At 42.7% G+C, this 16,922-nt stretch overlaps 1 protein-coding gene and 1 pseudogene across 1 annotated transcript; both read right to left on the bottom strand.

Annotated features, from left to right (window-relative positions):
- Positions 1-1,539: 1,539 nt before the first annotated feature.
- Positions 1,540-2,919, bottom strand: LOC144364878 (uncharacterized). The gene has a single exon (XM_078014923.1). The coding sequence runs from the start codon at positions 2,917-2,919 to the stop codon at positions 2,002-2,004; it is 918 nt and encodes a 305-aa protein (XP_077871049.1). The 3' UTR covers positions 1,540-2,001.
- Positions 2,920-10,795: 7,876 nt separating this feature from the next.
- Positions 10,796-11,726, bottom strand: LOC101959448 (growth arrest-specific protein 7 pseudogene; annotated as a pseudogene).
- Positions 11,727-16,922: the final 5,196 nt, after the last annotated feature.

Here is a 16,922-nt window from a genome sequence, read left to right as displayed (position 1 = left end):
GTCTGCAGAAACCTGCGGTTTCTAGAAACTCCCGCAGCTGCTTGGGACTCTGGGGAGTTGGTATATTTGAGATAGTCTCTTTCCTGGCAGCTGTCAGCCAGCGCCGACCATCGTAAAGTTCATAGCCAAGATAGGTAACCTTTGTCTGACAGATTTGGGCCTTCTTTGCTGATGCCCTGTACCCCAGTAGTCCCAAGGTTTGCAACAATTCTTTCGTACCTGTTAGGCAGTCTTCTTTGGAGGTTGCAGCCAACAAGATATCATCCACATATTGAAGCATAATTAAGGAAGGGTGTCTTACCCGAAATTCAGCCAAGTCCTGGTGCAGAGCCTCATCAAAGAGCGTTGGGCTGTTTTTAAATCCTTGTGGTAGTCTCGTCCAAGTCAGCTGTCCAGAAACCCTTTCCTCGGGATCTTTCCATTCGAATGCAAAAAGGGCCTGACTTTGGGGAGACAGTCTTAGGCAGAAAAAGGCATCTTTTAGGTCCAAAACAGTATACCAGGTATGGGTCGGAGGCAAGGTGCTGAGGAGATTGTAGGGATTTGGCACTGTGGGGTGAATGTCTTCTACCCTTTTGTTAACTTTCCTTAAGTCCTGAACCGGTCGATAATCATTAGTCCCTGGCTTTTTGACCGGTAGCAGCGGGGTGTTCCAGGGCGACCGGCAAGATGTTAGAATGCCTTGATCTAGGAGGCGTTTGATATGCGGCTTGATGCCTTGGTAGGCCTCCCTTGACATAGGATATTGTTTAATATTAATAGGAGTTGCAGTGGCTTTTAGCTGTATGACTATGGGAGGTTGTTGTTTAGCTATTCCCATTCCTCCAGTTTCTGCCCAGGCCTCCGGGTAGGAACTGAGTCAATAGTCCATGTTTTTAATAGGTAGTGAGGACTTATCAAAAAGTTTGTATTCATCTTCTAGTTTGAAAGTCAATACATGCAAGGGGGTCTGGTTTGGCCCGGTAATAGAGACACCCCCGTCCTTGAAATAAATTTGGGCCCTCAATTTGGTTAACAGGTCTCTTCCTAGTAGTGGATACGGACAATCAGGCACATGTAGAAACGAATGAGAAACCTTACCTGTGGCAAGGTGTACTTCTCTTTCGGTAGTCCATCGGTATGGTTTGTTCCCGGTGGCACCTTGGACCCATGTTGTTCTGTGGCTTATGGGTCCTGGTGCTTGCGTCAGCACTGAGTGTTGGGCTCCCGTATCCACTAGGAAGGTTACAGGTTGCTCCCCTACTTGTAGGGTTACCCGGGGCTCAGGGGGGAGTTCCTGGCCCTGACTCCTTCAGTCTTCATCTAATGCTAGTAACTGCGAGGCCCGATTTGCACCTCTTCTAGGGTTGGGGGGTCTCTTTGGGCAGTCTTTTACCCAGTGTCCTTTTTCCTTACAGTAGGCACATTGGTCTCGGTCTACATGGGGTCTGCTCCGTTCCCTGTCCTGACTTACTTTGTCTCCCTGACGTCCTGCCTGAACTACAGTGGCCAATATTTTGCTTAGTTCCCTGTTACGCTTTCGATCACTTTCTCTTTCCCTTTTGTCTGACTCTTCTCTAAGCTTAAGGTCTCGTTCTTCTTGCATCTTCCTGATTCTATTCTTTTGTTCCTCTGGAGTTTCTCTCTTGTTAAATATCTTTTCTGCTTCCTTCAGCAAATCTGTTAGAGAGAAATCCTGCAAATTATCCAGTCTTTGCAACTTAGTTCTGATGTCTGGGGCAGATTGCCAAATAAATGTCATAGAGACATTTTCTTTCTGATCCTCACTATCAGGATCGAAGGGTGTGAACCTCCGATATGCCTCCTTTAGTCTTTCTAAAAATGCTGTTGGGCTCTCCTCTGCTCCCTGAATAGTTTGTCTTACCTGGGCCAAATTAATGGGCCGACGCCCTGCTCCTTGGAGACCCGCTATGAGTAACTGGCGATAGAGACGTAGGTGGTTCCTACCTGCTTCAGTGGTATAGTCCCAGTTTGGCCGGGTTAAAGGAAAAGCCTCGTTAATCAAATTTGGGAGTTGGGTAGGTCGCCCATCATCCCCTGGTACATTTTTGCGAGCTTCCAAAAGAACTTTTTGTTTCTCCTTGGCTGGTGAGTCACTAGAATAGATTCAATCAGAGAGGTTAAAGTTACAGGGTCTTTAGCAAAGGAAGGATTATGAGTTTTCCAGTTATAAAGGTCAGAGGCTGAGAATGGCCAATACTGATATTGGCCATTGGGACCCCCCATTTGCCGCAGGGGGAGAACTCTAGAAGTGTCCCCTGGTGCAGTGTGATCCCGTCGTCCTCGGAGCTGTCCCACCATGGGGGATGGATCTGGGGGAGCACTGGCTGTTGGACCCTCTTGGTCATCTTCTTCTTCCTCCGAGGAAGGTGGATTGGACCCAAGGGCTGGCAAGGGCTGGGGCTGATAAGGAGGAGGCTCATCAGCTAGCAGGTCAATTAGGGCTGAGTCTTCTGGTGGCAAAACCTTCTTTGGTGTTGCCCCTGGCTTAGTTGAAGTTTCAGATTTGTCGAGAACAGGGTAAAGTTGGGAGGTTTGAGGGGGTAGAAGAGGAGGAACTGGAAGGAGAGGGGCAGAGGGCTCGAGGGGAGAAGAAGAAGAAGGAGACTTAGGAGGAGAGAAAGGAGCTACCCAGGAGGGTGGCGTGGAAGCTAAATCTTCCCAAGTAATAATATAGGGTATTTGATCAGGGTGTCCCTGAGGACCTTGGATGAAGATTCGAGACTTCACCTGTAAGATAGAATCAATGTTAAAGGTTCCTTCAGGAGGCCAGCTGGTATTGAATGTAGGCCATTCTGAGGCACAGAGAGTTTTCCATTTCTTCTTTTTGACCGTCACGGACAAGTTGTTTGCGCGCTTTTGGACGTCCTGCCAATGATCTAGAGTAAGGCTCAAAGGGGTAGTTAGGGTGTTCCCCATATTTCTTTCAGACAGAAAGTAGACAGACAGACACAGTAGTACAAAGACGAGACCGAACGGGACGAGCGCTGCGCGGTGCCGGCAGAAACCGAATTCAGATGGCTTGGGAGAAGTTAGTACTTCTCTTTCGCCTACAAAGACAGTGTATCCTTCAGAAACACTGGGGGCCCCGAAAAAATGGACCCTTCGGATCCCTGGGACGTCTCCCAGGGTGGCAGGGGAGAAGTCCGAGCTAAACCTCAAATTAGCTCCTTCTCAAGCTGCCTTCAGATACTGAGCTACGCGTAGACTTCAGAATACAGACGCTGCGCAAGACATTAAACATAGAGACAAACATAGAGACAGAGAGCTCGTATTTGCCGGCTTACCTCCCAGTGAAGTCGAGTGTCCTCCGGATTTGGGTCTGGGTCGTTCCGGTGATCCCGGACGAGCCCCCAAATGAAAGACCCCCGAGACCCCAACCCAGAATGGAACACGCGAGTCACTGGATGCAATCAGCAGGAGGAATTTATTCACATAGGCGCCTATGGATGCAAAGCAGAACCTCAGCCGTGGCTTAGGCAGCTTGCATGCATGGGCTCGGGGTTACAGGATTTTTATAGGTTGCAAGGGATAAGATTCCAACTTAGCACAGTAACAGTTATTTCATTGGCCCCCCCATGACAGCTTGGCACAGTATCAGCTATTTCATTGGCCCCCTCTCAAGCTCCCCTAAAAGTGGTCACAGGGGGCAGAGTGGGTTTGGAGACCCCACCCATGTGCTCCTATTTTTGTCCTCTTTTGCTCAAGTCTGCCCCTCTGGAACATCTCGTGGTTTCTTAACTGTCTGGGACATCTTGCGGTTTTGACATGAGGGTATTAACGTATGGGTTACAACATGGGGGGTGTGGGGCATGGGTTGCGGTTAGGAGGAAGCATCTTGTGACTGCAGAGCAAAACGTTATATTTCTTAACATTAAGCTTAAGGCTTTGAGGCTGGGGTCTTTCACTGTACCACTGAGCTGCATCTCCAGCTTTATTTATTTTATTTTATTTTTTTAAAGAGAGAGAGAGAGAGAGTGAGAGAGAGAGAGATTTTTTTTAATATTTATTTTTTAGTTATCGGCAGACACAACATCTTTGTTTGTATGTGGTGCTGAGGATCGAACCTGGGCCGCTCGCATGCCAGGCAAGTGCGCTACAGCTTGAGCCACATCCCCAGCCCTATTTATTTTATTTTGAGACAGAGTATCACTAGGTTGTCCAAGCTGGTCTCAAACTTGGATCCTGTTGTCTCTATCTCCCAAGTACCTGGAATTACAGATATGCACAACCATATTTATCTTTTATTTTTTATTTTTTTTAAATTTTTTTGTTGCAGTTGGACACAGTGCCTTTATTATTTATTTATTTTTATGTGGTGCTGAGGATCAAACCCAGGGCCTCACACATTCTAGGAGAGCGCTCTACCGCAGAGCCCCAGCCCCAGCCCATGCCCATCTTTTATTTTGCTCTTGACCTTGAGAAAATGCTCATAAGTGCATGCTATATAACTCTAATCCCAGCAGCTCAGGAGGCTGAGGCAGGAGGACTGCAAGTTCAAAGTTAGTCTCAGCAATTTAGTGACGCACTAAGCAACTCAGCGAGACCCTGTCTCTAAATAAAATGTAAAAAAGGGCTGGGGATGTGGCTCAGTGTTTATGTTACAGAGTGCATGAGGATTATAGATCACCATGGTTAATTAACCAAAAATGAAAGGGGGAAATAAAGGTCCTTTAATGAGCCAGCTAGGCAAGGGACCGGGAGCAGTCTAATGCCTCAAAGAACTCCCTGCACTTGAATTTTGAAAGTACAGAGTTTATAAAGACAAAAACTACAAGGACAGTTGAGCCAGATGTAGGTCATAAGACCCTGTTGAGACATACATTTCAGAGTCATTTTTGTTACACATCAGGGCAATAGTCAGAGACACAGGAAGATCCGACTGTATTGTCAATGTTAGAGCAAAAAAAATGGGACAAACACAAAATTCACAAATCAGCTCAGTGCTTTATTCAGGAACAAAGTCTTACACAGGAGCAGGGGATGCAGGGACAAAATGATGCTGTGGTGGGACCCACTTTCTTGGTGGAAAATGAGCCCTCGAACAAAGAAAGGCCCTGGGATTATATAGGTTATTCTGAGAGGTGGCCTAGTGAGCATATCAACTTTCTTTGGGCGCCCAGGAATTTGGAGTTGGTTCTATCAATCAGTGAAGGGGTCAGTTTTAGTGTTTAGGAATTTGGGGTCTGTTTTATGGGACGAAATGGGAGGGAGTCTAGGGTCAGTGGTCAGTTTCTGGGATTTATCTTATTGGATCTGATGGAGGGCCAGTGATTGGTATCTGGAAAAGATTTGTTTATAGAAGGATTAGTGGTTTGGCCTGTTCCCTGCCTTTCCAGGTTTGATGGACTCCTCTTGCCCAAGGTAAGAATGTATCGGGAAAGGATCAATGCTTTCAATGTGTGGCTTTCCTTCTCACTCCCTTTTTCTCAGGACTCACTACTTTTGGGGTTTGTCATTTTCCATATCTAATAGTCAACATAGATACAGCTGTCAGGAGGCTGAAAAGAAAACATTTTAAGTAAGCATAAAATGAATCCAGGTGAGAACAAAATGGCATCACTCTGGTTCTTTTCCATTTTAGTTAAGCACCTCTGGGTTCAATCCCCAGTAAAAGAAAATGCTCATAAATGTTTATAAAATGAAGTTGATTTGAATCCCTCCTCCTTAAACTCATTTTTGCTATATTCTGTACAACCAAAGGTAAAGGGTTGTCTAATTGATTTTACTGATTGAACAGTTACTTTGAGCCTTAAAATACATTTTATTTAGTTGTGATTTATCTAATTTGAAATCTATGCAAGCCTGATAAGTCTGGCATTGCCACCAGGTATAGTGGCAAACACTTGTAATCTCAGCTACTCAGTAGCTTGAGTTAGGAGAATTATAAATTCAAAACCAGCATGGATATCTTAGGCGAACCGTATCTCCAGACAAAAATAAAAAGGGCTGGCTGGTGATGTAGCTCAGTGGTAGAATGCCTGGGGTTTAGTCCCAAATTTTTTGGGTGGGGGAGAAATTGGCATCTCAATCTCCCCTTCTTTCCAGATCCTTTGCAATTAAAAAAATAATAATAATACTTGTAGCCCAGAATGGTGGTGCATGCCTATAATCCCGGTGGCTGAGGCAAGAGGATCAAGAGTTCAAAGCCAGGGCAGGGGTTGTGGCTCAGTGGTAGAGCGCTCGCCTAGCATGCATGAGGCACTGGGTTCGATTCTCAGCACCACATCAATGTAAAATAAAGACACCTAACTAAAAAATAAATATTAAAAAAAAAAGAGTTTAAAGCCAGTCTCAACAACTTAGTGAGGCATCTAGGAACTCAGGGAGACCCTATCTCTAAATAAAATACAAAAAAAGACTGGGGATGTAGTTCAGTGGTTGAGCACCCCTGGGTTCAATCCCCATCCCCCCAACCCCCCCAAATAATAATACTTGTGCTGGGCTCAGTGGCACATAGCTATAATCTCAGTAATTTCTGAGGCTAAGGCAGGAGGATCACAAACTCAAGGATAGTCTCAGCAACTTAGCAAGATCCTAAGCAATCTAGCAAGACCCTGCTTCTAAGTAAAAAAAATTTAGAGGACTGGGGATGTAGCTCAGTTGTAGAGAGCTTGGCAAGCCTATGTATGTGTGAAGTCCTAGGTTTAACACCCAGTGTTGCAAAAACCTCCTTGTGAAAATCAGATGCCTTCCTTTTCACAACTGAGGTATTGTAAGAGGAAATTACTAGAGATGCCAACGGGAGAGATGAATAGTTTTAAGAGCATTCATAATATTAATACCAGGCATGGAGGAAGGAACTCTACTTATTTGGTCTCCTTTCAAAGAAATATTGCTCAAATATGTATTCAATATTTGCTTGGAGCAGATCCTAAGCCTTACTTGGAGAAATCAAACTCACTCAGTCAAACAGATGGCTTCTGCTTACAAATCTCTGCTCCTTAAGATACTAGTTATGATCACTTGAGCATGACCCTTTGCAGCCTCCTCACCCTATCATCTTAAGCATTTCCATAAAGTACCTTTTAACCCCAGGAAGACATCCCTAAGACATCTGATAAATAGCTTATTCCATGAACCCTTACATCTCTAGGTCCTGGGAGTTTACTTTGGACAGCCATACCTTACCCTTGTCCCTTTAAAAAGAACATACTTCAACAAAGTGTGGTTATAAATAGTTTTATTAAAGTCAACTGGTATGGGCTGGTAGGCTTGGAGTTGACCTTATAGCTTCTGCTGTGATCTCCTGGCAGAAGATCTCATGGACACTTGTGCTGGAAATAGGGCTCTCATTAAATGTGAGAGATCATCTGTCTCCCTATTGCCGATCCCTGCCAGACATTACCTAATGCCACCTTCTTAGAGGACTGCAGGCAGAGGCAGAGCGCTTGCTTCTAAATAAAGTGTGATCCAACACTGGTGGCTGGGGGCAATGAACTCATTCAGGTCTCAGATGATGGTATGACAAGTTTGGGATATTATTCTGCTGGCCACTTGATACACTTACCACTTGAACCCAGGCTTTCATCTGAGTCGTGCAAAGTCTCCAGGCCACCCAATTGCAGGTTAGTTGTACATGAAACAAGTGGAAAAAATAGACTGAGTGACTCTGGAGAGAAGCAGACATTCTAGTTTCAGGATTTGATGGATGTTTTTGGTGGTTCTGGGAATCAAAAACATCCAGAATCTTGCTCATGCTAAGCAAGTGTCCTACCAGTGAACTCATTCCCCAGTCCTTTAGTGATTTTATTATATATCATGTAAAGATATATTTATACATTATCTATAAATATATGCATATATATATATATAAATATGCATATATTTATAGATAATGTATAATATATATTTATATATTATATATTTATATTATGTTTCAGCAGTTTATTTATTATGTTATTTTTCCAGTAAAGTCTTTCAATATTAATAAGCTTTTTGCTGAGTGTGATGGCATATGCCTGTAGTCCCAGCTTCCTGGGAAGCTCAAGCCGGAGGATTACCTGAGCTCAGGAATTCAAGACCAGTCTGTACAATATAGAAAGACACCACCTGGGAGCTGGGGATATAGCCCATTTGTAGAGAGCTTGCCTAGTATGTGGGAAGCCCTGGGTTCAATCCCCAGCACCATACACACAACAACAACAACATCAAAGACATCATCTGCCAGGTGTGGTGGCACATTTCTGTAATCCAAGCGACTGAGGAAGCTGAGACACAAGGATCACAAGTTTGTTTGTTTGTTTTTTGAGAGAGAGAGAGAGAGAGAGAGAGAGAGAGAGAGAGAGAGAGAGAGAGAGAGAGAATTATTAGTTTTCGGCAGACACAATATCTTTGTTTGTATGTGGTACTGAGGATCGAACCCGGGCCGCATGCATGCCAGGCGATCGCGCTATCGCTTGAGCCACATCCCCAGCCCAGGATCACAAGTTTGAGGCCAGCTTAGCAAGTAAGTGAGGCTCAAAGCAACCTAGGGAGGGCTGGGGATGTGGCTCAAGCGGTAGCGTGCTCACCTGGCATGCGTGCGGCCCGGGTTCGATCCTCAGCACCACATACCAACAAGGATGTTGTGTCCACTGAGAACTGAAAAATGAATATTAAAAATTCTCTCTCTCTCTCCCTCTCCTCTCTCACTCTCTCTATTAAAAAAAAAAAAAAACTCAAAATAAAAACAATAAAAAGGGTCAGGCCTGTGGCTCAGTGGTAAAAATGCTCCTGGATTCAATCCCCATCAAAAAAAAAAAAAAAAAGAATAAGTTGAGGTGTTTTTTTGTTGTTGTTTTGTATTTTGGAATAAATCCAGAGGAGCTCAATCACTGACCCTCATCCCCAGCCCTTAAAAAAAAAAAAAAAAAAAAAATTTCAAATTATTTTTTATTTTGAGACATAGTTTTGCTAAGTTGCCAAGGCTTACTTTGAACTCATGATCCTCCTGCCTCAGCTCCCAAGCCACTGGTATTACAGGTGTGCACCACTATGTCAGGAAAGAATAATTTTTAAAACAAGTTTTTTTTTTTTTCTGGTTTGCTTTAGTATATTGAACATCTTTCTAAAATAAAATATGAGAAAGCCATTCTAATTCAATGGAAGAGATGCTGAAAGATTCAAGATTAACATCCATTATTTGCATGTAAAATGGAGGGAAAGATCAGTGAATTGTGCTGGAAGAATTCTGCCCCCATGGGAGACGAAGGGTCAAGCCAAAAGCCATCAATGGGAAAGGTGGGCTCTCAGGGCAGGGGTTTCTGGATAGAAGCTGTTCCTTGCTCACTGTGTCAATTTTTTCTCCCAGCCGCCTCAGGCTAAAGGGAGATGGTGTTTGCTGTAGTAGAGAAATAAAGCGGCGGGCTGAACCCAGGGGTGGTGCTGAAGCTTCCCGAGTCACACTTGGCCCAGGCTTCTCCAGGGAAGATGGACAGAGGGAAAGGAGGTGCTGGCACCAAGCGAGGGCTCGGCTCAGGGCTCTGGAAAGTTCAGAGGAGCTGGAGGCCCAAGTGGCAGGACACGCCTGGATAGCAACCAGAGAGTCTGCAATGCCCATACAAGGGACAGCAGTCCAAACCCTATCATGCAGGGCTGGGGATGTGGCTCAAGCGGTAGCGCGCTTGCCTGGCATGCGTGCGGCCTGGGTTCCATCCTCAGCACCACATACAAACAAAGATGTTGTGCCTGCGGAAAAACTAAAAAAAATAAATATTAAAAAAATTATCTCTCACTCTCTGTCTCTCACTCTCTGTTTAAAAAAAAAAAAAGATAAAAGAAACAAACCCATGCATAAGCAAATGGAGTTGACCCTAACCCTAACCAGTCCCCCATGTGGGCACCTGGGAAAGCGGGGGTCAGGGTAGCCCAGTATTGGACAAGACACCATGGGAGACAGACCCCATGTGGTTTCTGGCTCATCTCCATCTCTCAAAGCTTTTGGACATGCACACAGCTGAAGGAAGCCTCACTGGCGGAGAACTTTGGAAAGCTCCCTCTAGTGAGACTGGGGAGGGGTGGCAGGGTGGGGGTGGGGAGTGCCTTGAGAAAGCAGCTGAGGAATGGAGGGATCCGGATTTCCACAGACTTCAGAGATGATGCCTGGTCTGATAGGAACTGTGAATCAATGCTCTGACTTGGGGCTAATTTTCGGAATGAGGTAGTTCCATCCTGAACCTCTCTGAGCAGGGTTGGTCAGGGTTGGTCAGGGAAGACAGAAAACAGACCTTTCTAAGACCCAGGGGGATGAAAAGTGGCCAAAAAGAGCCAGATTTGGGCTCCCAGGATGCAATGAGAAAAATAGAGAGCCGTAAAGGATTCTAGATGTAGGCTGAGCTGAGGGTGCCTTCTATCCACAATTCTGATCCTGACATTGGCTCGGAGGCAGAGACAGCCCTTCCCTGATCTTCCAAAGCCCCGGAGATAAAGGGACCAGCTGGAGGATGGGCTTTGGGGCATCCAAGGGCACAAGTGTGTGACAGCCACCCTTATGGAACTCAGCAGGGACCACAAAGTTCCAGCCTCAGTTTGTTCCCAAAGCAACAAGCACAGCACAGGGTTTGGGGGGGCTTCAGTCTTGGAGACAAGGGCGGGGTTGCAGGTCTGTCTTCTTGGCCTGGGAATATTTGGGTTCCCCAGCTGGGCCATCCAGATCACCCTTTCTGGAATTGCCAGCTCTCTCTTCTCTCCTCAGTGGACAGGAGAGTGGGTGGGAGGGCAGCTTCACCCAGCGGGAGCCACCACCCCCTCTCCACAGGACCCCCAGTCCCTCTCCTGGGCAGGACCCCTGGGGCCGCACAGGCGTGTCTAGATCTCATGTCCACGGGGGAATGTTGCCCATTTTGTGCTCTCTGACCCACAGCTCTCTGTCTTTGGCCGGGTCCACTTTTCGAAGCAGTTGGTCCACAGGCTCGACTGTGCTTTGGTTGAACATGTCTGTCTCATGCCGCAGCTGTGTGTACTGACCCAGATGTTCCCGGACCATCTCCACCTTCTCCACCTCCAACCACTCCAGCTCCAAAGTGGTGGTGGTCACCATCTCTTCAAACCCTTAGACTGAGTCTGGTTGCAGAGGTCCACACAGCGCATGAGGTCGTTGCCAGCCTGTGTGGACTTTCTCCGTGCCTTCTTGATGTCCTCCTCTGTCTTGTTGCTCAGCTTGATCTTCAGCTGGTGGGTCTTCATCTCCAGGTCTCTCTGCCGATGCGTAGCGGCTGGTGAGCTGCTTGCGGGGGTCAGCGATATGGTGGTGACACTTTTTCAAGTCTTTCTTGAAGTTCTCACGAAAGTTCATTAGGGGCTTCTCTACCTCGCTGTGAAGCTTGGCAGAGAACTTGAGATGAACCTCTGCTTCATTTGCCAGACTCTTCTTCACCTGGGCCCAGACTTCTCCCAAGGAGCCTTCCTCCTGTGCAGCCAAGTTCTTTGGATATTTTTCTTCAATCTTTATCCTCTCCAGGACGAATTCAGACATTTCTTTCTGCATTTGTTTGCCCTTCAGTTGCTTTTGGAGCAGCAGTTCGAACCCAGCCACCGTGCCATTGCCTTGGGGATCCTTCTTATCAGCCCAGAAGTAGTCACAGTAGCTTTAGCAGTTGTTGTTCAGGCATGGTGTCTGGGTGAGGGAATGTGAAGCAATTTATCATCTTCTCTGTGGGGTCATTATTTTCAAGATTATATATTTTGTCTTCATTGCCTGAGGTTCTGTCTTCCAAATGGTCTTGTCTGTGGATGATACTTTCCATTGAACTTTTAAGTTGGTTTAGTGATTCCTTCACTTCAAGGATTTCTTCTTTATTTCTTTCAGGACCTCTGATATATCTTTACAGAAGTGATCCTTCATCTCCTGAAGCGAATCTCTTATTTTACTGCATAACTCCTGTGCCTGCTCTCTTATATAATTCTTTAAGTTGTAGAACAGTTTTACTAAATACATCCTGAACTCCTCTGACATTTCTTCGATGGATTCTCTTATGGGAGCAGCTTGGTTTGCTTGGAGCACTTTATTCCCTTGTTTTTTCATTTTGTGTGTGTGTCTTCCCATCTAGCCTTGTGGATCTGAGGTAGGATAGTTTCTACTCTGTAGATTTGAAGTGTCCCTGAAGGTTTCCAGAAACTCACAGGCTCCGGTTTCTGCAGGCTCTGCTACATTGCAGGACCCAGGAGGCTCACCGTTGGAGGATGATGGATGAACTCCCGGAGAGAGTCAAAACAAGTTCTTAATGAAGGGCTATAGCTCAGTGAGGTGGACCACTTGCTTGGACTGCATATGGCCCTGGGTTCAATCCCCAACACAGCAGGACAAAAACAAAACAACTATGCCTGAGGATAACCATGTAATACATGCAGAAGCAGAGATGAATTTACTTACCCTCTGTGAGGCATTCTTTCCATTTAAATCAAATGGCAGTCTAAGTTAATTTTCTCACTTTCAAGTCTAAGTTTTCTTGTGCTCATGTGAAAAGTAAAATGATATTTGTTAATACTCCATCTGTCTTAATGGAAAGAAATTAGCAATAATCTATTTTATGTTGATGTCTTTGGACATTTAAGTTAATTCCAATAATTTCATTTAATTTTTTTCTATGATGTGTCAAAATACATTCTACTGTCATGTATAACTAAAAAGAACAAATTAAAAACTTTTTTAAATTGATTTTTTTTCATTAATCCATGGAAGCAAATAAAATTTTTATTTTTTATTGTCTATTAATTATTTTTCTTTTTCTTCTTCTTCTTCTTCATATTGGGGGTTGAACCTTAGAGAACTTTACCACTGAGCTACATTCTCACTCCTTTTCATTTTTTTATTTTGAGACATGGTCTCACTGTGTTACTCAGGGCCTTGCTCTATTGCTGAGGCTGGCCTCAAACTTACAATCTTCTTGCTTCAGTCTCCTGAGTTACTGGGATTACAGGCATGCACCACCACACCCAGCTTATTATAAATATTATTATCATTTCAGAGCAAAAAGTAAATGCATCAAAGATAAAATGATTTTGTTTTCATTGATATTGGAAAGGTAAACTTTGATGGAATACAGCTTTATGGTAAAACAGTGTTCTTATTTGCGGGGGGGGGGTGTGTGTGTGACGAATAACTTCTGTAGATTGATACAGCAGGAATGGAAGCCATTTATTGTAGGACAACAGAGCTATTTATACATTTTGCACAGCTTATCTTAATTAGCATAAACTAGATACATCAGTCAACCAATAAGGAATCTCCACACTTAATAGCTCACTTTTGTTACTTCACAAACCACTCCCTCTGGCATTTTGCCAGGCACCATCCAGACTTGTTTACGAACTCTAACATTTTTCTGGCAAAATACCAGGTGTTATTTTGACTTGTTTACAGACCTTAACACTTATTAAATTAAGAAATCTAGGATTAGAAATGTTCTTGGATTTGGTTGAGGCACAAATATAATTCATAATTGTTTTTAAAATTGCAACAATACACCAATGAAAATAGAATCTATACTGTAAATTAATAAATATTTTATATATACACAGTTTAAACTATAAAATTTTACTGAGGTTTATTTGAATTCAAATAAGAACTCTTAAGGGGTGGGAATGTAGCTCAGTGGTAGAATATGTACTTAGCATGTGCAAGGCCTTAGGTACAAACCCTAGCACCACAAAACAACAACACAAAAACTACTATTAGTCAAATAGTTAAAAATACCTAAGTCTCATAAGAACTGTTAAAAAACAAAAAAACAAAACAAAACAAAAAAAACCCTGAGTCATTGAACCTTTTGATAAACCAGTTCTTTCTGAGTGCATTGTATTTAAAATGAGAAATATTTAAGAAATGAAGCACCCCCAAAATATCCAAAATTTTTAGCAAATTCTAAGTACTGAAATTACAAAACTTGCAAGTAGGGCTGAAAGTGTAGCTCATGGATTTGATCCCCAGCACTACAAGAATAAACAAACAAACAAAAAACAACAAATACTTATAAATAGAAATACACTAAAATTTATCCTTATGAAATTTATTCCTTATGAAAGCAAAGAAAAAGCTGAACAAATTTAAGAGTGAAAGGTGAAATAGTACATAAGATTAAATTTTAGGTGGCACATGCCTGTAATCACAGCGGCTCAGGAGGCTGAGGCAGGAGGATTAAGAGTTCAAAACCAGAATCAGTAATTTAGCAATACCTTGTCACAAATAAAAAAGGCTGAGGATGTGGCTCAGTGGTGAAGTGTCCTGGGTTCCATCCCCAGTGCAGCAGAGAAAAAAAGTTTAAAAAGTAATATTATGCCCACAAAAAGATTTTTCAGAAAAAATGCTAATGATACTCTATTGGCATATGTCTATATGGTTAAGAAACTGATTATAGTGTGTGAATGTGTGACTAAAGTAATTATTCTGATTTTGTTATTTTTAGTGTTCCTAAAATCAACATGAAGTTTTAAAATTTTGCTTTAATATACACAGATATAGCTTATTTGTTTATTATTATTTTTTAAGATTTTTAAATCTTTTATTGATTTTATTTTTTTAAATTTTTTTACATGACAACAGTTGAATGCATTACAATTCTTATTACAATATAGAGCACAATTTTTCATATCTCTGTAATATAAAGTATGTTCATGCCAATTTATGCCTTTATACATGTACTTTGTTTTTTTTTTTTTTTTTTTGCTTTACAGTTCTTAATACACATACCACAATTTTTCATATCTCTGTATATAAAGTATGTTGACACCCAATTCAATATTTTGGCATTATATTATAGATCAACTAAAATAGTCAAACCAACTTGTTGATCAAAAATAGATATTTCAAAAATTATAAAATTATGACAACTTTTGATATCCCCTTTCAATTCTCAAAATTTTACTGTTTAGAAGATAAACTATATGATAATCTTCCCTATCCACAGATTCATCTTCTGGGCCTCTGCCTAACTGGCCTTCTGCTTTAGCTGGCTCAGGATAAAGCACTGAAAATAGCATGGACAAATAAATCACATCACAAGTTATTAAAAGAAGATGTGTTACAAGGGAGCACAGGGAGGACAAGAAAAGGAGGGAGGGAGAATAGCAGCAGTCCCTAATAGTAATCTAACCCTTAACCAAAGAATTTTGAGGGATCTTTGCCATGTCATTCTCAGGCCACTGTATCAGTCCATTAGGGTTGCTGTAACAAAACACCACAGCATGGGTGTCTTATAAACAACAGATATGTATTCCTTATAGTTCTGGGGTTTGGGAATTCTGAGATCAGGGTGCCAGCATGGTTGGGTTCTGGTGAGGGTCCTCTTCCAGATTGCAGGCTACAGACTTCTCTTGTATTCTGAGATGGTGAAAAGGGCAAGAGAGCTCACCAAGGTCCAGTTTATAATGGTACTAATCCCATTCATGAGGCTCCATCTCATCACTTAGTTCATTCTCAAAGGTCCCACATCATAATACCGTCACATTGAGGGGTAGGATTTCAACATATGAGTATTTTGGAGATGAGGGGAAACATAAAGTTCATTGCATCCATCACCAATTCACTAAGCTAAATCGAGAGTAAATATGTGAAGATTTCTTTCTTCAATTTTATTATAATTATTATTATTGATATTGGTACTATGGGATTGAACCCAGGGGCACTTGGTCATTGGCCACATCCCCAGCCATTTTCTGTATTTTATTTTGAGACAGGTTCTTGCTAAGTTGCTTAGGGCCTCACTAATATGCTGAGGCTGGCTTTTGAACTTGCAATCCTTCTGCCTCAGCCTCCTGAGCTGCTGGGATTACAGTTATGTGCCACCAAGCCTGGCTTCTTCAATTTTATTAATAACTATTTTCCACTTTAAAATTTTTACTATGTCTTGTTTCTTTTACACTGTAATTGTCATTCAAACATATTAGGTAAACAATTTGATGTGAAGTAAGTACTGTGTAGGGTAGCAACGGGTTGTTATGGGCCAGGCTATATGGGCAGTGACCAAACAGACTCCAATTTGCACAAAGATTCCAAGTTATGTAAGAAATGATTCTTCCATGGGAACACCCCATCTCTGCCTTTCTGATCTTGCTTAGCACATCCTGCTTAGAAACACAAATGTTTCTATTCTTCTTATACAATATAAAATTGTTCTCTTTTTGGTTCCCATTTTTCTTGGGCAATGTACCCTGTCAGAGAATGATTGTCTAGATGTTAGTAACCATTCTTTAATTTGTACTCAACTAGAGTCGTTTTGGCTCACTTCCCCTTCTGCTTATGATTTTAGATCTCATGACCTTTATTTATGGTTTTGAATCATAGCAACAGCCACTTAGGATTAATGTGAGTTTGGACAATAAAGGTGTACTCTAACCCTTGGAAAGGGTCAAAGGGTATAGACTTGCAGCCTGTCCCTTGGCCCACCAGCTGGTGAATAAATGCTTTGTGTCCTGCTTCAAGACTGACCCAAAGATTTATTGTAATCTCACCATAACAGGGTGTACCAACAGGGTTTATTTGACATTCTCATTAGGAAGGTCATAATCTAGAAATGGCCACTATAAACGGTGAGTTAACTGTACTTCTGCATAATCCCAGAAGCTTTATTGTTAATGCCCACTCAATGTGTATTCAGTTTCCCAAATGGAGTGGCAAGAAGATTGGAAATAAGACAAACACACAATATAGAGAAAGTGGGACTTAGTAGACCAACCAAACTCCTGATGAGAGAGAGACTGGCCACAAGCAGGCTCCATATGTTTATTACATAGGTTTCAACATCAAAGGGATTCATTGTACAAGAGTTACTTTAATACCGAACTGATGTCAAAGGTTTGAACAGCCCAATTATAGTTGTAAGCACAAAATGATGGAGACAGGTCCAGACCTCACCAATTAAGCTAAGCCTTTATTCAGCAGCAGAGTTAGGCATCTGATGGGCACACTTTCTGGATAGAAAATGGCCCATGATTATAGGAGAGGT

Source organism: Ictidomys tridecemlineatus, chromosome 6 (genome assembly GCF_052094955.1).
Source record: "Ictidomys tridecemlineatus isolate mIctTri1 chromosome 6, mIctTri1.hap1, whole genome shotgun sequence".
In the NCBI taxonomy this organism is placed as follows: domain Eukaryota; kingdom Metazoa; phylum Chordata; class Mammalia; order Rodentia; family Sciuridae; genus Ictidomys; species Ictidomys tridecemlineatus.
This window is presented reverse-complemented; position numbering and strand designations above follow the sequence as displayed.